At 38.1% G+C, this 22,103-nt stretch overlaps 1 protein-coding gene across 1 annotated transcript in view; it reads right to left on the minus strand.

The window, feature by feature from the left end:
- TTC3 (tetratricopeptide repeat domain 3) overlaps positions 1–21,001 on the minus strand; it is a 62,869-nt gene extending 41,868 nt beyond the window's left edge. Inside the window, exons 1-13 of the mRNA XM_009818739.2 lie at positions 20,927–21,001; positions 17,967–18,012; positions 16,645–16,777; positions 16,145–16,232; positions 14,817–14,870; positions 12,173–12,296; positions 11,118–11,203; positions 10,239–10,333; positions 8,338–8,400; positions 5,264–5,318; positions 4,393–4,555; positions 4,228–4,276; positions 2,999–3,122 (exon numbers count right to left, since the gene is read on the minus strand). Of these exons, the coding sequence (XP_009817041.2) occupies positions 2,999–3,122; positions 4,228–4,276; positions 4,393–4,555; positions 5,264–5,318; positions 8,338–8,400; positions 10,239–10,333; positions 11,118–11,203; positions 12,173–12,296; positions 14,817–14,870; positions 16,145–16,232; positions 16,645–16,777; positions 17,967–18,012; positions 20,927–21,001 (1,155 nt within the window). The remainder of the gene's footprint in view (positions 1–2,998; positions 3,123–4,227; positions 4,277–4,392; positions 4,556–5,263; positions 5,319–8,337; positions 8,401–10,238; positions 10,334–11,117; positions 11,204–12,172; positions 12,297–14,816; positions 14,871–16,144; positions 16,233–16,644; positions 16,778–17,966; positions 18,013–20,926) is intronic.
- Positions 21,002–22,103: the final 1,102 nt, after the last annotated feature.

Consider the following 22,103-nt stretch of genomic DNA (forward strand, 5'->3'; position numbering starts at 1 on the left):
ATATTCATCCTAAAGGAAGGTAAATTTACACAGACCTACATTATGAAGATTTTCATAGCATAAAAGCAGATGAAAGCTTTTGTAAGAAAGACAGTCAAAAATCTTTTAAGTGTTTCTGGTGCGTTTTGTAGATCATTTTCTTTTTCAAACAGCTCTAACTTTCGTTTCCTTCCCTTTGCCCTTGTACATTGGTTTCATTTTCCACACTAACGAGTAATCTTTTTTTGTTGCCCCGCCCTCCTGTGAAACCTGAAAGGGTTTTTTCACATGTGCATGCTAAATTGTTTTGACCTTGTTAGTTATCTTGTTTTCTATATTACATAGCTTATTTATAACACACTTTATAGGCTAAATTATAATACAAAATTATTAATTAGCTTACAATGATGATGGTAAAGACAATCAGGAAGAGGTACAAATGTTTCTTTTAAATTAATAATTAGCGTGAAAGAGAAGAACTGTCTGTGAGCAAACTGGAGGTTGATTATTAAAATTTTTAATTCCATGCTATTACAGCAGGACTGTCACAGTCTGCCTGCGTCTAGCAAAGAGAACCACTCAGGAAAATTTACGCACAGGAATGGTTTACAGACTCCCCACAATACTGGACATGAGATAGTCACTAAGACAGCAACAGCTGGGAAATTCCACTGACATCCACTAGCGAAACCACCTAAAATAAGGTAAGCACCAACAAAATCCCCCAACTTTCCCCTTTTTTTTGGGTGTGTGAGGTTTTTTTAAGGAATAAAAACGTATGTATAGGTTTTGGCTGGGATAAAGTTAGTTTTCCTCATATCAGCTTGTATGGTGCTGTGTTTTGGATTTGTCATTAAAACGGCTTGGTAACACAGGGATATTTTAGCTATTGCTGAGCAGCGCTTGCACAGCATCACGGCCTTTTCTGTTCCACAGGCTGCTCCGCCAGCAAGTAGGCTGAGGTACGTGAGACGTTGGGAGGGGACACAGTCAGGACAGCTGACCCCAGCTGACCAAAGGGATATCCCATACCATATGACATCACACGCAGCAATAAAAGCTGGGGGAAAAAGGAGAAAGGGGGGAAGTTCTGAGTCTTCCCAAGTAACCATTATGTATGATGAAGCTCTGCTTTCCTGAAAATGGCTAAACATCTGCCTGGAAGTACTGCAAGAATTCCTGATTTTGCTTTGATTGTGTGTGCAGCTTTTGCTTTGCCTGTTAAACTGTCTTTATCTCAACCCACAAGTTTTCTCACTTTTACACTTAAGATTTTCTCCCCCATCCTGCTGAGGGGAGTGAGCAAGCAGGTGTGTGGGGCTGAGCCACCTACCAGGGTTAAACTGCAACAACATAGTACGCCACTGCACTTTCAACAGTGGAATAACCTTCTAAAAGGCAGAATCAGAGGCTTTTGCTGGTGGATTTCTTTGGTCATCCTTCACTAACATGTAACCTTAGTTTAATTATTTTTCAGGAACGAAAATCAACCATGAACAGAGAACAAAGTTTACTCTATTAAGCTTCTGTGATGGATGCACTCGACTCCTTGACCAAACTAGTGGTAGTTTGGTTCAGGCTCCAAAGGAAGTAAAGGCTTAGGCCATGACCAGGCCATGAACTTCTCTAGTTCCAATCTGTTCTTTGAAAACCCACACAGGGACAGGGTGACATGGTGAGCTTTGATCTATATGAGCTTGGAAAGTGGAACACCGATCATGCGATTAACACAGAAATACCAGATTGTTCTTCCAAAACTAATTTGGTCAAGGAACAAAGCAAGTTGTGGGTACAAGGAGTCTCATGCTTACCTTTTCCATCACACGTAATTTGACTAAGAGCTAATTACTTTATTCCATAAATATGACAGCCTGAGTGAGCTTTTTTTGAGCTCTCCCTCCTAAGTAGCTGGCAGCATGGTGGTGATCTCCCCTTGAGTTGGGAGGCCTCTCAAGGTTACTCCTTAAGGTTGAGAGACCCCTTACCAACTGCAGGTATTTGGTAAATAATCGATATCGCACATAACCTTGTATCACAGGGCATTAAGATCTTCTATTGGTAACTTTGAATCATTATTATATTCTCTGTGCAGTAGAGTAATAGATTGAACCTTGCCATCGGACTTTGTTAAGCCTCACTTTTACAACATCTTACATCAATAAAACCATTTTTGCTGCTACCTTTGGCAGTGGTTCTTTAAGCAGTCTCAATCTTCCCCACAACAGCTTCACTTTTTCTTTTAAGCCTTCCTCATGAAAAAAGTTAATAAAAATAATCTAGTAGAATATTTGCACTTGTAAACAGTCTTCTAAATTGAAAGAATGAATCTAAAGAATTATGAAGGGCTACTAAAATAACACAAGTCCATCCTGTATTTTAGCACTATCCTACACTTGTTTTAAACACGCAAGCCAAACAGATATTTGAGAACGACAAAACACTGGTTTTAAATACAATCCAGTTAAGCATACTATTTAACCAATGTTTTTCCCATATGAAAGAAATCTGTTTACAAGCATGAAAATAATTGTCTATAACCATGCAAATACCTTAACGTCACAATATCAGTGCAAAACAATGCTCCAGTATAGCAAAAGCCCAGTATATGAATTAACTACGGCTAAAGCATCTTCCACTGAACTCCATTACACCAGTACGCATTAACTGAATCCTCTCCTAAAGCCAAAGGGAAGCCCGCATCTGAATGCACAGTGACAGGCAAGACTGGACAGTCAATTAAATCAGACCTGACTTCAGTCTCACTTTCAATAAGCCTGAAGAGACCCCTCTCCTCCACCTTCTCGCTGAAGCAACCACCTCCCACTTCCTTTCAAATCCAAAGTTCTGAACATAGATTTGGTAGTTAAATATTACAGGAAATTGCACTTGAGTGAGAAAGTACGCAATTATTAAAACACAGTGGCTGCAAAATTTCAGCTACACCATTAAGTAACACATTCCAGGACGATGAAAATCAACACATTGTTAGTCTTATAATGCCAGCTGTAGCGCAACTTACCCTGGTATCATGTTTTTGATGACAATGAGGATCTTTAGGATCAGACTGTGTTCTCTTTCTGTCTCTTTCTATTTCTTTTTGGTTTTGAGAGATTATTAAATGAGATGCTGAAGAACTGCAGTCTCTGATATGTAAAAAGAAAGAACCCTAGTTCTTCCAATGTTTATGACCTTTTCCCACATTTAAGACACAGACCATACATGTATCATGAAAAAAAACAAAGGCGAATACAAAAAGTCTACCCCTCATAGAAGTGTAATGGCGTAAGCATATTTAAAGGATTCGATCAAACAGCTATTTTTTTTTTATACCTTCAAATTACACAGTCCAAGGCTATGCAAAAATTTAACAAAAAAAGCACCCTTTTCTATAAAAGGGACAGGAACTGAATTACTGCACTTTTTTTTTAATAAATAAGTAACAACGGTAATCAATTAAAAAAAAAAATCAGTCTTGCCTAAGGCCACATTTTATTTGTGCAATATCGAAGGGAAACAAATTTAAGTTCCTCCAGAATTTTCAGGTTTACAAAAAGCTGTTCAGTAGTTCACTTACTGTACTGTTTTTGAATTACAGATAGCACATCACTACAGGCAGACCAATAAAAATCAAAAAGATCTTTCCGAAAAAACATCTAATACAAAAGTTACAGCATATATTGTAACTTAGCTGAATCTGTGAATATGGAATCTCTCGTACTCTCTCTGGGCAAGGCAAAAGCACAGAATAAATGTAGCAAAACCAAGTTCCTACAAATTAGGATACACATTCATTTTTACCATTGCCAAAATGCATTTGATAGCATTCAGTTCCTCAAATCAGCTTAATCTCCTAGCAAACTTCATATAGCAAAGTTAACACAAAAAAGTGGGTGTGATTGCACTGACATTTTCAGGCACCAAATTTCCTCAATAGAAAAGTACTTCAAGTTGGGACGACAAAAACCGTGAAAATGTAACTGTTTCCTGTTATATCCAACGTGGGTAAAACTTAATGCTGAAGGAAACTGCTTGGAAGTGGAACACATCTCAAGATATCTTACTTAGTTCCTAAAAGTCCTCTTTACCCCTAGGCTGCACTCTGGTTGCAGTTTTGGTTAAGTTTATTCCTTCCATTTTTATTTACTGACAGATAACAAAATTTAAGCAATATCTATGCTATGTATTACTTAAATCTTACATTAAGCATTGCTAATTAAAAAAAAAAAAGGAAACTTGACAGTTGCTTACTTTTCCTCAAGAAGCGACTTCTTTGGTTTCTGTTTATGTTGTTTAATACCTATAGAAAATTATATGGGGGGTGGGGGGGGAAAGGATTAGCTAGTTTCAAAGGAAGGTTACCAATGAAGGAACTTTGCTATGTTCAAGGTAGATCTTGAAATCAGAAAAGGTTACCACTGATTTCTTCTAATGTCTTCTTTAACTTGTCATTTTGTTGAATAAGATCCTTAAGTCCCTCAAGAACATTCTTGCATAGATCCTGTGCTCTCTCATTAGCTTCCAAAGCCAGTTCGTGTTCCCCCAGTAATGACAGCGCCTTACAGAAGTGGTAGTGACCCTACATGGACATAAGTTTGAATTTCAAGCATTCATTCACACAAGTAAGAAAACAATTTATATCCGAAACAGCTGCAGTAGACGATACAAAGTAACTTTTGAGTATGTAAAATTTTATCTACTCCACCCATTTCAGGTCAAATTATGAATAATCAAAGTTTTCAACCACTCAGCACACTGGAACAGACAGATAATTCACTGGGAGCAGCATCCAGCCTCTGGCTTTGGAAGAGAGCAAATTTGCTTTTTCCCCTAATCTCAGCTACTACTTTGCAATTTTGTAACTACCCCTTATTTACTCTTCTTTAGGCCAAGAATATTGGTAAATACATGTTGGTCATTAAACAGGATTTTTTTACTGTAAGGACTACATATATTCTTTTTAAAGCACTGTGATAACATATCTATGCACAACAACGTAATAAGTGTTCCCTTCTGTCGTTACACATGCAAAACACCATGTAACAAGACTTACAAGCATGTCAAAATACCATTTTTAATATAAAAATACAAGTAAACTATATACTTGGCTGACTGAAGCAGAATTCTTAGTCCACAAGGTACTGTGTTCATTCCACTGTCATCAGTGCTAAATGCAGATGAGACCATGTCACATCTACCTGGGTCAAACCTGTAATTAAGACTCTGGGTTCTTATGTTGGATTACAGTAACAACAAAAGACGATTTTGGAATGTATATGAAACTAACCTTTGGCCAGTTAGGCTTCAAAATAGTGGCTCTTTTTCCATCAGCAAGGGCTCTCCTTAGAGAAGGGAGGGAAAAAGAAGTATTTATTATTTATACCTCAGAAAAATCTACAGTCCAGATGTACAAGGCACTATAAAAATACAAAGAGAATAAAAGCACAGTTGGTTCACCTGTGAAAAGCCATGGTCAGATAATACTTCTTAGCTGAAACTTACCTGGGTTAAAATGTTACAGTGTCAACTATTTCACCCATCAGATATTTATTCCCTCCCTCTACCTACTAGGTTTTCCAGCATTTCTGCACATGTTCCTATCCCTTAACTGGGTTCTAACAAAACATTCCTTTAAAAAGCAAAGCCTTAATAAAAAAGCCTGAATACCAAACCTAAATATTTTGACAGAAATCATATTAGAGAGTAATTACATAATCATAGCTAGCGATTTGAGGGTGCAAGTATTAACTGCTGAGCACTGAAAGACAGTAACCTCCAGAACTCCCAACAACTGAATCCTGAAGAACACGCCCAACTCTGACTTTTTATATACAAGGTGTTGTGGAATAACCGGAATTACAATTCTGGTCAGGTCAGAAAAGCAGCAGACTATCCCTACAGCTACAGGAGAGAACACAGAGCAGGAGCAATGGCATCTGCTGATACCAATGCTGCCCAAAGAGGGAAGTTACATAGTTTATATACCTTTCGGATACACCACTCGTTCTTCACTGAACTACAGCTGTATGTCAGGTAAACAGGATGTAGTAAATTACAACAAAGAGTGGTCACATATGGATTACTTCAGATGAGGAATCTTACAAATAACCTTACTCCTTCAATAGCTGGGTCATGCTGACTCAGTGAGGCCTTTAGAAAATGTCTGCAGCAAGACCTAACTTGAGAGGCCTGCAAAAGCCTATGAGGTACTAACGTATTTTACCTCTGCAAAGGGAAGGAATATGGAAAAAAATCCCTTGTTCCACATGAAAGTGTTCATAAATTGTCTATTCACTACCACTGCTTTTTGTAACAGTTATATTAGAAAAGCTTGTACAGAGGGATCTCAAGGAGGAGAATGAGGTGCTCTGTGGTAACGAAAGCTGGATACTAAAGAAAAGCCTGAGAGAGACAATAATTTCAAGACAAGGAGTATGTTTTACACAACAAAATTCTTCAGAGATTTCAGGAAGAATTAGTGAAATGAAAGCAAGTTAGGGGAAAAAAAAAAAATCCCCCCCCCATTAGAGCAACCCCAGGTAGTAATGGCAGAATTTAGAGATGTGGCAATACATTTTAAAAAATTAGTAATAAAAAAACCACAACAGAACTAGTGATTGAAATGGGAGAAATTGTACCACATTCATACTGCAAAGCAAGCTAACACAAGGAAAAAATGCTTGAGTAAAAGATAGATAGTGGGGAACAGAACCTCAAGATACTAAGAGAATATAAAAGCAGTTGAAAAGATTAGAAAAAACTGACGCGCTTGTCTTGTTCTCTAATGTGTGCTGTCATGCTTTGTTTCCACCCACCCACTCCTTCCTCCAGTGCCACCTTTCGACAGCCTGGTGCAGTGCTAGGAAAGTTGCCCCCAAGCACTACCATTATGACACGAGGCTGAGCTGCCCTGAAAGGTCCTGTCCCATATCAAAGCCTGGGGGGGAACGTGACCACTGCCTCTCACGAGGCTCTGAAAATCGGAGGAATACTCGTGCCTTCGGTAAAGCCACAAACACGCCAGCAGATAATCTGGAGAACACTGTATAACTGTGTAGTCCTGTAATACAGTGTTGCCACTACCAATAGCAGGCCGTGAGCTCAGTACTGAGTTTGCAAAACCTCAGGGCTGAGGCTTCTCGGTCTTGCTTAGCCTGAACTGCAGTTTCACCTGCCTGCAGTTTTCTTTTACTTGGTTTAACCATGACATCAGTGTCCCTAATTGACTGGCTGTCTATGACTAATTCATTCTACTTTAGTTTATCTTAGTGTGGTACAACCATAGATTTAGATGGAGTAACTGTTTGTTACTACTATTTATACAGAATGAGGTATCTATGACTCCAAAATGATGATGTCCTATAAAGAAATACAAGCCTAATAGGACAGCAGAGGCCTTGAGAAGTGGAGACACAGGATGCAACAAAGGAGTATAGGCAGAAGATGACAAAAGATGGGGTACAGGCTTGGCACTGGAGACCCCGTGGCTATAAACGATTCACCAATGGTCAAAGACATGCCAAATCCGGACAAATATGACTTTAAAAGTAAAAAAGGAAAAGTAATATCCATTGCAAGTACCATGTATAGTAAACTCAGATGTAACAAAGTGCTGCAGACCAACAAAGACAGAGCAAAGGTGTAATAGCATGTCAGCAAACATAAAAGTGACCCCAGGTGGATTCTAGAGTGAGGAAGAAACAACCATCAGCATGAACATCACATTCCTCCTGGAGAAGGACTCTGCATCCTGACAGCTCTCTAACCCCACTGCTACAGCAATGGAACTCCCAACTTTAGTACCCACCCGGAAGATTGGTGGAGGGGTGAGCATAGTTCCAGGAAAATGGGCAGAAACTAAGAATCACATGGATACCAATTTTAATTACATTGTTATTATTTCTTTTTATTTCAGCAATTAGATCTGGACTAATAACAATTAGACCCTTAAGACTTCAACTATACTAACAATAAATTCTTGGGTTGGCTTTACATAAAAGGCACACATCCACCTTGCTCATAAACAAGATTTTTAGCTTAACAACTGGCTTAAGGAAAATAACCCCCACACCCACAGTGATGTCTTCAAGAGGTTTAATAAAAATCAAAATAATCACTGGTAATGAGATTTTTTTTTTCCCCGTTGTATAACCCCCACACACAAAAATTTTAAATGGTATTACATAGCGCCAGCAGATGCAGCTAATATTATTCATTTTTTCTTAATATCAGTTTTCTGAGGTAGTAACACCAAAATTACTATATACTTAAGTTTTAAAAATACTGTTTTCCTACGTATATTGCCAATTTTTAACTGCAGATCACCACAACATTTCAGATTATAAACAAGGGGTTACTTACTTGTACTGCCTTGTGAGAATTAAACAAAGAGCTCTGTTTCCATAAAGAAGATGGTTTGCAGGACTTTAAAAAAAAAAATATTAAGAGTCAGTAAAGTATATTACTTTTGAAAACCTTAAGGAGAAAAAAAAAGTAAGTTTTCACAATAATTGTCTGCATACACTCTAGCACCAACAATTATGTACAAGCTTCCTTGAATAGTTCCATTGATTTACAAGTTAAGTCACTGAGAACATTAGTTTTAATTATGTAATAATTTGTAAGATTTGGGCCCACTAATGCAACTTCCAATCAATTCAAATCACTCTCAGCCTACATTAAAAAAAACAGAAAAGAGAGAGAGATTTAAACTCCTTCCCCAACTCACTAGGCTCTTGACAAACATATCAAAGCACAACTCAAATGGTCCAAAGGTATGGCTAGCACGTGGCTAATATGTTCCCTACAATCTCAGCTTTGTTTAAAAAAAAAAAAAAAAAAGGCATGAAGCATGGAAAAGCTAGCTCAACTGCCTGACTGTGCAGACTAAGCAGCAGTTCTGAAGAGCTAAAGCATTGCTGCCAACATACCTAATAGAGAATGAGAGAGGGGAACAAATAAATGTAATCCAGCAACCACTTGAAAGGAAGTCAAGGGAGGATGCAACTAGTTAGGGAAGGAGTGTGATGATGAAGCACATGAAAGTCAGCTCACACTGGGAGAATGTGAAAGGGAAGACAGTGCAGAGAGCAGATGAAGGATTCCCTAGCTGCTAGACAACACTGAGCTACCCTTCACCTTCCAGCAGGGTCTTAGGGACAAAGAACAATTTAGAATAAATAGCTGTAACAGCAGCTCAGCTCTACAGCCCCTGGAAACCATGAGACTTCCTTTGCTCTTTCCAAGCAATGGGATTTCCTTTGCTCTTTCACTGAATTCTACTCCTCCCTCCCCCTCATCAGCTACCCTGAACAAAGCCTTTTTACCCTGCTCCGTCATCTCAGATACAGTCACTTGACCAAAGACAGCCTACCCAACTTTTCAAGGAGACTGAAATTAGCTTGAATTTGGGATTGAAATGTAGCCTAGTATGTGACATAACATCTGAAGCAAGACATCAGCAAAACGCTAATCCTTTCAACTGCACAATTATAAAGCTACAGATTTCAAAATGAAAAAATATAAAGTTTGCACAATCAAAATTTTATGAAAGGTAGGACCATATTTCATAGACACCAGAACTTGTAAAAGCAGCATTTGCCCAATTATAACACAAGTAGCGATTACACCAAACCAGCGTTCTGTAACTAGTTGACGTTCTGTGAGGACTACAGGAAGGGAGCAAATGCTCTGTATGCATATGACATAAATTCTCATTTAATCTCTGCCCCCCTGGCCATTTATAGAGCCCAGGAAAGTCTCCAAAGCCTTTCAGCAAATTCCTTTTGGGAAGAAATGAAACAAGACTTACAAAAGGAAATTACACCTGTTGCATACAGGGTTGCCAAGAGCAGATACTTTAAACATTTGTTCTTGTTCAGTTGTTCTGCATCATAGCTGAGATGATAAATATTTGCAACAGTTGGTCATACTGTTCTGCTGGAAGAGTATTTAGGAAGGATGATAGCAGAAGTGGCTGTTCACACCAAAAAACTTACTTCCTTTCAGGTTTACTATACTTACTGTTAGTCATTTTAGATCAGCTTTAAACCCTAACAGGACTTTTGGGGAAGTAGAAGTACAAACAACCACTAGTAACAAGAAATAAAATAGAACAAAAAATGTGTTACATAGCTTTTTTTAAAAATTAGGTATCATTTGGTATCATAAGTAGATACATAACTATACAAAAATCAGGATAAATCCAAGTAAGCTGAATATATATGATACAACACAATCTACTTAACCAGTTTAGTTCTTACCAAAACTCTATGGCTTTAGTATATGACATTATAGCACGATCAAAGTTTCCTTGGGAAAATTCCTCATTTCCTTTCTGTTTCATAGATTCACTGTTCTGTGAAATCAAGAAAAAACAATTCAGCAACCACTGTAATTAAACTCATTTGCAATGAGAAGTAAAGAAAACATTTGACAAGACTCAACTAAGTTTTTATGCTTGTAAAAACAGAATGTTACGTATGCGCTATTAGTTGTAATTTAATACTTTTAATTCATTGCAATTAATAAGCTTAAAAGCATACAAATGAAAACATTACACAGACAAGAACACAATGAACAATAATTAAAAAGCAGGAGTAACTCAGAAGCTCTCCTGGGTTCCATAATACAGTCATCATCAAAAGTGAGCATGTGTCAAATAGCAAAGTAGGCTGAGTACAGCATAGCTCAACCAGTTCCCTACTCAGTGCCTTTCGGCGTAGCTCCTGAACTACGGAACTGTAGCAAGGAAGACACAGGAATTAACCAGACTCCCACAGAAAAAAACCCAAACATCTACAAAGGAACACATGGCAAAGAATTTGAGAACATCTTATTTCTGTGTTAAAAGGATCAAGTTGAACAATCTTCTATGAATATTAACTGCATTTCCTTGAGCTTTTTGGGGGAGTGAGGAAGGGAACGCTCTCCAATGTACCCTGGCAACATTAACAACTAATGTTCTCTTCATTAGGCCAGGATCTCTCAAGGTAACTATTTATGCTAGAACAATTACTCACTCAAGATTTTGAAACCTTTATCTTTAATCATTTGGTCATTTTTATAATCTTTGATCATTAAAAACACCCAAAAAATAACAACAAAAAAAGAAAAGCACACATTCTGATATCTTCTCTCACCTTCCTACAGTTTTCACAGGTCACAGCTTTAAATTCTTCAACTAAATTACAATCTTCCAAAGCAACTTTAGTAATATAACGTTTGCCTGGAGACAAAATTGAGAAAAATACAGTGGGTGAAGAAGTTATCAAAGACAAGAAATAGGCTTTATCTTCTGTTGCTAAGAATCATGCTCTGTTTTCTGACTGGAAGCAAAAGTTGACATACCAACTAACTAATAGAAACAAATTAAGCAACAGAAACATCCAAAAGACAAGGAATTATTTATTATTGGGTAAGCCCAAAATAACTGGCTGCAGACTATAAAACATTTAAGCACTTGCCTAATTTCAAGCAGTCAATTGAAACTCAATTGTTTTTTAAAGGATTTTGTTTTAAAGGTTTGTAGAGATTTGTATTTTAAATAATTTGTACTTTGGTACTTAAATATTAAAAGATTCTTCTCCTTATATGCAAGTTCAATTTCTAGCATCCTGTTACTTACTGCAACAGGTGATTCAGAATACTTATACGCAAAAAGTAAGACCAGACTACAAGCCATTTAACACACATCAAGAACAGCAGGCCTAGGAGCTTTTTGTCATTTCAGTGGAAGTTCTGCTGCTAGTGTTAATATCTTACAGTAACTCCCATGAGCTACATAAGCTAATTTTTGAAATTTGACTAACATCTCAATATTTTGACAAAATCCTCTGTCAAACATTTAACAGAAAGACCCAAATAATATTTCGGGAAATTTTCAACTTAACCCTAAGGTAAAGGAATATAGGGTACATATACAGCCCATAATGGACACCAAAGTGAAAAAATATTCTGAACTCCTGTTCAGAAAGAGCACATGCACTGTAAATACAACCCACATACATAGATTCAAGGAAGAATCAGCTGGTTCAAATAAGAAAAAAAAACAAGAAAAAAACCCACACCACCACTTTTCCAGTCACTCTTTCAGTCACTTCCAGACTAATGAAATACATACAAACATTAACTATGTCATAACTATAACACAGGTGACTTTCCTCACCATTGTTTCTTCAAAAGTGTTCATACTTACATTCAGCAAAGAAAATTTCAAGATAGATCCAACCAAAATCACCAAGTTTCTCCAGCCTCTGCAGAATACTGACATCACCTGTGTATCTGACCCAATCAAGTGCATCCCCAACATCAAAGACACCCTATTTCAATTGAAGAAAAGGAAAATAAAGAAAAAAATGGTAATTCTAATTTTGTACAAAGTAAAGTCTTAAAACAAAATCAACAAACCACACAAACCAACAGCTCACTGGCAATACAGTGGAAGCATTCCATGTAAATCCAACAAAAAATACTACTGTAGCACTTACACTATGCACTTGTTCCTTTGAAATAGCTCACAAATATAAATACCTGGGTAACTCAAGCATGACGTAACACAGCATATTCACAAAATGAAAACAGTAATTCTTTCAACAGGAGACAGGGGAGCGATTTAAATTACACAACTTGATTTAGAAACTTGTTTTTGACCACTGCACACAAAATTGCTTCAGTGTGAAGTGACAAGCCTGATTAGAAAAAGCAACATTCTCCAGGCTGTTAGACATGCAGGCCAGGGCTAAGACTTAATTCTCTAAATCATGACTTCCCTTCTATTCAAACTAAATTTAAATTGTTTGAGCTACAGATATTTATTTGAAGGAGAGAGATTTAAGTGAAGAATGCCCATTGCCTGGGATATTCCCACATTATCTGGGCCTACAGATGTTGAAAAATAGTTTAAAAACCCACATGATTAAGACAAGTATCACTACAAATACAGGAACTGGGTTATCCAGAAGTAACATACGGTTGTACCTATTCTGCTTCTATTGCTACTATCAGCTATGAAATTGTCTTCTAACTTCAATGTTTTTATTTTAACATTTGCAGTTAACCTAGCAGAAACTAGAAAGTAGGAAAAAAGTGACAAACACAGGGAAACTAAGAATGCTCACAGTCCAAAGTTTAAAAGCTGAAAAAATCTAACGAGTATAGTTCTACTGTACACCAAATTTGAAAATGAAGATGGATCAGCAGGTTTCCAAACCACACCCTTACTCAGCCATTCACAGTCCTTCGCATTCAATCAGTAGCACTCTTTGAGAATCTCATAAAAGATTTCCAATCTGTCTCCAAAGAGGAGCACTTTCGCATCATTTCTGTGATCAAGCTTAGCCCTACTTGTAGCCCCATCATACAGTATTGCCATTGCTATTAATAGGCCACAGGCTTTGTGCAGATTTTGCAAGGCCACAGGGCTGTGAATTGTCAGACTTACTCTGAGCTTGTTCTGACCTACTTAGAGCTCTGTTTTAACTTGGTTTTAACTGTAACAGCAATTTTTCTTCTAATCCGGTGGCTATGACTAATTTAGTTTACTTTTGTATGGTACAACAATAGCTTTCATATAGACAGTAGTAACAAGCAGTTAATGATGCTATGACTAACATAATGATGCAGTATAGAGAAATGCAAGCCAAATATGATACAGCATAGGCCACGAAAATTGGAGACACATAATGCAGTCTAGAGGAGAACAGGCACGGGATAGTAAGAGATGGGGCACAGGCTGACACTGGAGAACCAATGGCTATAAACAAGTGGCCAAGTTAAAAATAGAGCTGGACAAAATTGGGCAAAAGCAGTTTCTAACATACATAAAACATACAATATATAGTAAAATCACATGTAACTTGAACCTGCAAACCAAGGAAAATAAAGAGTAGGGTATAAAAGTGCATTACCAAACATAAAAAACAAATATAAGCAGATCCTAGAATGAGGAAGAAAGCATCAAGAGCAGTCCTTGCAGCAAAAAAACCTCCAGGTAGTGATAACTATAGCCCCCACCCCACACACGCAAACACCAGACAGAAGCCATTCACTTAGGGTCCCAAAGGGCAGCATAAGAGTGAGCATAACACCTGGAAAAGGGTCAGATACTAGGAAGAGTGTATGTTACAATTTTAACCATATTATCATTAAAGAGTTTTTCTATTTAGTTGTATTTGTTTCTTCATTTTCTTTCCTCTTCCGCAATAATTAATTCTGGAAGATTTCAATCAATAACTTCTTGTCTTTACATATAAGGTCTGTTTGTCTAGACTTCTAGGGTAACACACCAACACCAGCACAGAAAGGACAAAGCAAAACACACCAACAAGATAGAACTGTGTGCTTATGGGAAGGAATCTAGGAATCTTCAGGACTGAAGGCAGAGAGAGCACTGAGGTATCTCAAACAAACAAGCCTTCAACAAGAAATGGCAAATCTGCAAGAAAGCAACAAGGAAAGCCACCAGCAGGTACCAAAGCAGATACTGGAGGGCTGACCTGGGCTCCAGCTGTGCAACCTAAACCCACCCAACCACATTGCAGTAACAACCTCCAAGAGAAACCATTTATTTTCAGCATGTGAACTACCCCCAAAGTTTTCACTCATTTTGGTCTTCTTAAACATCTGATATTTATTTCACAGTTCCTGTCACACACAGATTTCATTTTGTGGCTCAGAGTTGCAACAACTGGCAACTCTATTCCTATATACTACATATTCCAAAAACTACAGGCTCAATTTATTGATGCAAGCATTTTAAAATTTTGGATATTTGTACAAATATTTTGTTTGTATTCACACATAAAGAAGCATTCCTATTAAAAACAATTAGGGAAACTTACATTTTCTATTCTGCTGCCAATTCTCAGTATGCCACCAATAAAAGGTGGAACGTTCTGGAAGAGGGATAGAAAACAAATAAAAACAAGTTATTAAGATCTGATAACTTTCGTTTCTATCTGCTCAGGTTCAACTCAATAACATTTTCTGTTCTGCTTGAATGCAGTATCATTTGCACAGTTGCTCTGGTCCATTTCAAAGTTTCAGGAAATATTCTTGTATTCAGTAGCAAATCCCCTAGCACATTTGTTGAAAAATAAATAAATGTTGATGTGGACATAGAGAATGCATGGATGCTGTGGTATCTGGTTAGGGAAGTCAGTCACTTTAACCACTTCTGCAGTTATCTACATACCAAAGAACCAGCTGATACATCCAATGAAAACCATCCAAAACAACAGTACTTCCTCTCCCAAGATCTTCTGCTCCTCCAAATAAATTTTACTATTGGATATACAATCTTTTACATGGAGAAGGAGATATAGGCTGAGGAAGTAAGAAGAGGGAAGCAGAGGTAAACAGGGAAATGGGAATATACACAGACCCTCATGCGTAAAGACTGAGTGGGAGACTACCAGAGGAGGAAACAGCACAAAGAACCCATCACATGAGACAAAATGGAAAAATTGCAGGGACATCCTGAAGTACAAGGAAGTGAAAACAGAGCACTCAGATAGCCTGAAGGAGTAAGCAGCAAAAAGAGCATAAGGAAGTATCAATCCACAAGATCAATATAGTACATGAATACCTAATCACAGAAAGTCATGTAACAGTAAGGTGGACTGGAAAAGTATAGCTTGAGGTTGAGCACAGAATTTCAATAAATGCATTTTTTTAAAAACGTGTCATACCTAAATTAAAAAAAAACCAAAACTCTCTTCCCTTCAGCTGCTGAGAACATTTCTTATACCATTCTCTCCTCTGCACTGTTATGTTTCTGTTTTAAGTCAGCAACCATAGCAAATTTTAAATATCATTTGTTGAATAAGGGAAAAATAACTAAGGGGGAAAAAAAAAAAAGGCATTTAACTTGTTCATCCAGTAATGGTGCCATTTTTTCTCACTGATATGACTCTCTTTCTTAGCAATTTACAAGGGCCCCAGTCAACCGTATTACTGAATCTGCAAATATTTAGTAAGTTATCCCAACTGTAATAAAGCCTATAACACACTTTCTTTCTAGAAAGCTGCAACTCAACTATCAGACAATTTATTCACTCCAGCAAAAGGAAATGTCTAATTTAAGATATAATCCCAAGCTGCCTAAGGTACAGATTTAATTAACCTATTATACTTGAAAACTTACACAAAGTTAAAATATAGTACTTACAACAACTTTTTTAATTAAATCAACAAGGTCTTCCAAAACCTCTAAATCACAGAGTCTCTTCCAATTCCGGTCTAAAATCTGTGAACTGCTTAAAAACAGAACAAATTATTATTTAGAAAAATAACACTGTGTTACATGGTCTTAAATACTAATATTTATGGTAATTAGGCCTAAGCAAGAGCATGGTTACAAACTCAAATCAAGCCCTTCAGAGAAGGGGGGCGGGGGGGAAAGAGCTGCAAAGCTTTTGGTACTTTTGAAATAAAGGGCATCCATTTGAGTACTTCAATACACTCTTAGATTCCAAACTTCAGAAACCCATTCTTAATATTTTCTTCTGTATATTCAAGAACTATGCCTTCTGACCTTAACTAACTTAGCCCACTGGTAAAAACATTCCTGCAGACAGTTTAACCACTACTGAAAGTATGCAACGATCTTTCACAGCTAACAAAAAAAAAAAAAGCTGATGAAATCACTTCAAGATCATGATTACTTACCTCCAATCAGCTACCAAATAATTACTTTCACTTTTGAAGAGAAGAGGCCAAAAGATGCGTATTTTAATAACATTGCAATATTCTCTTAATATGTCAACCGGCTGACTGCACCACACTTCACAGGGATCAACATCTTCAAGAAAACAGTTAGGAATTACACTACACAATTCAGGCATTACAAGTAATCAAAGTCCAAATAAACATTCAAAAACATCAGTTATTTCCATACTGTATTCCTAAGTACTATCTAACCAAAACAAGAAAACTTGAACACTCTAAATACATCTGGCAACCTGAGGTTTTTTATAAATTGAAGGGGGAGAGGGAATTTATATGGAGGTAAGAACAGGGACCTGCTGACAGGCTTTACATTCCTTGCTCAAGAAATTGCCTGTGTTCTGAATTTTATTGATATAATGCATTATAAATTAATAAATGCAGCCTGCTTCTAAATGAGGAGCCTAACAAGGGCTGTGAGCTGTTTAATGGCTATAAAGGATGCTACTTTGAAGATAAAACATGAGCCTCTTCTAACTGTACCCTTTAATTATTTTCTACAATAAATCCAGAGTAGTGTAGCACATAGCAACATGGTACAAAAAGATCAGCAATATTCTTCTTTTTTTCCAGAGGCCATTATGTGTGTGATGCATGGCTCTTTCAAAAACATAATCCATTTCCCTCAGAGACTGCCTTTAAAAGGTAAAGTTCCTTATTAGACTATTGAGGTGGCATCAAGTACTCTCAGAGCAGAAGCAGTATTATCTGAGAGTCTGAATATATGCAAAAATTCATTTTACACAGCTGGCTGTGTTCATCTGAGTTTCCTACACATTACAGGTTACCATTTGTATAGTGAATACAGTTCTGAAGAACTTGACATACTTCTGAGCCACCTGCTTTTCTGCAACTATTAAATTTTTTTTTAAAAATACTGTAACTGCAAAACTTTACCCACAAAGATCAACTTGAAGGTGTCTTTAGACCTACACAGCTGAAAAATATCTACAATTAAAACACAGGTAATGAACACAAGCCTTAAATCTCCATCCTCGTAACATTAATTGACTGCATATATGTACATTTCATTGACCATTTACACTGTTCTCAGAAATGTAGAGCAGTCTTCTGCACATTACATTAGGCCAAAAAGATGAGAATTCTTCCAGTGTAAAAGAACACACCCATGCTTCTGCTCAGAAATAATAATTTTCTACTTATTCAGACAAAATAAGGAAAAAAGTTAAACAGAAATCAAAAAATCCAAACACAACACAAAAAGTGCATTAGAAAGTTACGTAATATTGGTTTAGTTTACATACCTGTTTTAGGCTTATGTGGCGATTGCTGTACAAACACTCCATGACCCTAAAGATAAACATATTTTTTAATACTGCACATCTTGCAAATGCGTTACACTAACTATAAGCAATGTTTGCTTAACTGTTTCTAAACATTAAACCAATATAAACTGTTTACATCAGGGGAAGGAAGGAATGGAAGTGATTTTTCTGTTCTATCACCCAATTCCTTTTCTCAAGAAAAGGTAATTATTGAACATATTTAGACCAATATAAAAGATGGTTTACGGTTATATCTTCATAAGCAAGCAGCACGACCAAATAGGAAACAAATCTATAAAGCAAAGTATTTGGTACTGAGCAGTATACTTCCACATTATATGCTCTTCTTAGTTTCATCCCCAATGAATCCCACTAGCATACTCCCAAGACCTCTTCACAATATAAGCCAAAACATGAAAGACAGGGACAACTGGCATATTTGCTTCAAAAGTATTCTTCAAAAGCAAACTAAAATACTAATGCAGACACATTAATTAACAAAGTTAATTAATAATGAACTAAAATTATTTAGTTAACTATTATCAGCTATAATTATTTAGTAATTAACTAAAATACTCAAGCATACACCATGGACTTAGACAGGAGAATTGTTTCTACGTACTTACTCCAGATCTGAACAGAGTTTTTTTATAAAAATGTTAGTAACGATCATTCAATGCTCACCAGCATCTTATTATCTTCTAAGACCAGTCTGAGGGGGGTGACTACCCCATGCTTTTTCCCCCCATCCCATTTCCCCAAGAATAAAATACTACTGGTATTCCCCATTCTCCCACATGTTTCTGCACTTCTGCTAACAGTTTTCTGAAGAAAACAAGGAAACTTAGAAGTCTGCAATATTTTGCACTAACAAATGACAAACCCCTTTGGATCCAATCTTTATAATTCACATTAAGCACAGCCAAAAAGCAAACAAAGCAAACAAAACCAAACTGGGAAAAAAGCATGTTTACTAGAGTTATTTAACACAATGGTTTAGTTGCTCTCTTATGAAAAAAAAATGTTTACCTACATATCCATTACAAAAATGTCCATAGATTAATAGTTATGAATACATGGGAAAACTTTTACTAGTTTAAACAATATATTAAATCACACTAGAATAGTATTCTAAAAATTAATAATTCAAAATCAGGTACTAGGCAGCAATATAATGTTCAAGAATACCTAAGACAACACAGGTTTTCAAAAAATAATAATGAAGTTTTGACAGTTAGTGCATGTATATTTAAATAAAGATATATATATCAAAATAAGTGGAGTGAGTGGTTGATTTAATACTTCATGGCAGCATACTGTATCAATACTTTAATGGGTTTATAACATAGTACTCTACATGAGCCTCTCAAGGTGAAAAACAAATGACTTTGTTCTGTTTTACAGATCCCTACAAAGTCTATTATTTTAACAAACATTATATGTGTGTCATTTAATAAATACTACATATCATGTCTATGTATTGCCACATTATCATTTCGAAGAAATGCAAAGCTATTTCTGAATATGACTGGAGAACTGTATGAAAACAAACTAATTACCAAATCTTTCATAAAGTTTCTTTAACAGACCTTTATTCTTTCAGTTGCAGACTTTCTGGAAATACTAGCATGCTGTGCAATGATGACTTACTAACTTAACCTAAGGTGATGACAAGCAATCATGTGATTTCACCCGAAGTAGCATTTCTGAACTATTACAATATTACATGTAAATCAAGGCTTACTCTTAAAAATAAGTTATTATAGCATCGACATATTTGACAGAGCAGGACACTCAATAACAAAGAGGAAAAAAAACCCTATTATTTCAAAATCAGTTCATCTTGAAAGATGACTGAACGTCTCCTTCACTCCACAGTGTGGATTTTGCTACAATATTTAAAAACAAAACAAACCACACACACTCTACATACATCAAGCCCAAGGTGGTATTCCCACCAAAGCAAACTTGAAAACCAAGATTTAGCACTTGTGTAGGATCAAGGGCTTTCTTTCCATAGCACAGCACGCACATCACCTTAACAGATAAAACGTCTAGTATCTTATGCTAATAAAACTGTTAAAGTACTTTATTTTGTCCACAGCACAAAAAAAAAAAAAAAATTATTGATATAACCAATTTCTAACGAAACTCACTTCTCTACTGGTAACGGTCCCTTGTAAAGATACAGCTTTACAAATAAGAAATTCAATTTACCTGCACTTCATATTTCTGCATAGGAAGAAGAGTAGTAGGCCAGCTAGTTTGTATTTCGCAGCAGCAACACTTAGGATTAATAACTCATAACTGAACTCTCCAAGCAGCAGAAAGATTAACTAGCACAGTGTTTTCTAAACTCCTTAAGCATAGCAAGAAGGGGAAAGTAAGAGTCAGGGAAAGCATTCGTGGAAGTATTAAAACAGAAGAGTGCTACAGCTTATTAAATAAAAGAAACAACTAAATAAGCTGAGGCCTTATTGGGCACAAAGAACTAGAAAAAAATTGTAAAAGATGACAAGAACAAAGAATGGGTGAACACTCTGCAGTTAATTTGCAGACTTGAACTTACATGAACTAAGTTGTGACTGCTTTGCAATTAAAGGAACTGATTTTGTCACTCTGAGGTGTTATCATCCCAAGTATGGCCTGGATACACGGCCAACAGGTTGGTCAAGTTCTGCTAATAGGACCTATGCATCGCTGTCTAGTTTTACATAGATGTGTATGTATTCAGTAAAACTTGGCTGATAAGAGGACACACAGTCTCTATGCTCTACCCCAATTTAGTACTTTTGCAAGTGAATAATATGCAGTGGTATAAGATACCTTTGCATCAGTTTGAATTAATCAACACTAGCAATTACTCTGTAGATCAGACCTGGGTATAAACCCCACTGGAACATCTTCCAAGTTTTTCATCTAGTTTCAAATCTACTTACCAACTCACAGCAAGATCTATCACCAGCATAAAAAGCCAAGGCTGCAAACTCGGATTCGGATATAGGTTCACCCATGGTACATGATCCTGAAAGAAAAGGATTATGAGCAATACACGAGGGGAAGGCAAGACGCAAATAACACGTGCTTTGCAGGACTTAAAATGATCACAACATTAAACTACACTTTGTAAGAGTTTCATGGAAGATGTGTTCTTATTTTTACATAGCATAGGTTAATGTTGGAAAAAAAGTAACCTGAAGCATCAGTTACAAGCTAGTTAAATCGACTAACTCTAACAGTCTTCCAAGTCCCTGACTCCTGACAGCACGCTCCCTCACACCTGACAGGCAGGAGAGGGAAGGGCAGCTTCCACCAGCCGGGTCAGGGGACAGCGCCTCAGGAACTACTGCCGCATCCCGGGAGAGCAGAGTTAAAGACCCCGCCCGCTCCGCCGGGCAGCCCCGTCTGACAGAAAGAGCGGCGCAGCCCCCGCCCAGGCCACGCGTCCCTCTCCTGCCCGGCGGCTCGCCCGGCAGCACCCCTCCCGTCCCGGCAGCTCCACCAGAGGCGAGGCGGGAGCCGGCCGGGCTCCCCGCTGCCCTTAGACCCCGGAACCCCAAGGCTCGCCACTGACGTGTCGCAGCCCGGCGTCTCCCGCCAGGACAGCCCTGCCCTGCCCGGTCCTCCCCACAGCACCGGGCTCCGGAGGGGCTCCGCCGCGGCTCCCGTGGCCGACAGCACCGGTCCCCGCCCCAGGCGGACCACTGGGCCGGGCATCACGCTGCCGGGGGCTCCAAAGAAACGGGCGTCACCCTCCCAGACCCAGCCCCAGTGGCAGAGAGGGGTCATGAGCTCGACGAGGCACGGGGCGGGGGGTAAGCACCCGCCACCGCCACTCCCTCCCTCCCTCCCTCCCTCACTCACCAGCCCCCGCCTCAGCCGGCCGCCGCGCTCCCCTCCGCCTCCGCAGGGCCGAAGCGGCTCGCTCCCCCCAACGAGCCCCGCCCGCCGCGCGCGCCAGCACCTCCACCCAGCCAGGCCCTGGCTACTGGCTAGTTACCGCCTGACGTCAAGGGAGCGAGCCAACACGCGGCAAGCGGTCGGAGGTCCCCGCCTACCGCGAGCGCACAGGATCTGCGCATGCGCCCGCTGCCGAGGAGGCCCGGAGCCGGCGGG

This window comes from Gavia stellata, chromosome 1, assembly GCF_030936135.1.
Source record: "Gavia stellata isolate bGavSte3 chromosome 1, bGavSte3.hap2, whole genome shotgun sequence".
NCBI lineage: Eukaryota > Metazoa > Chordata > Aves > Gaviiformes > Gaviidae > Gavia > Gavia stellata.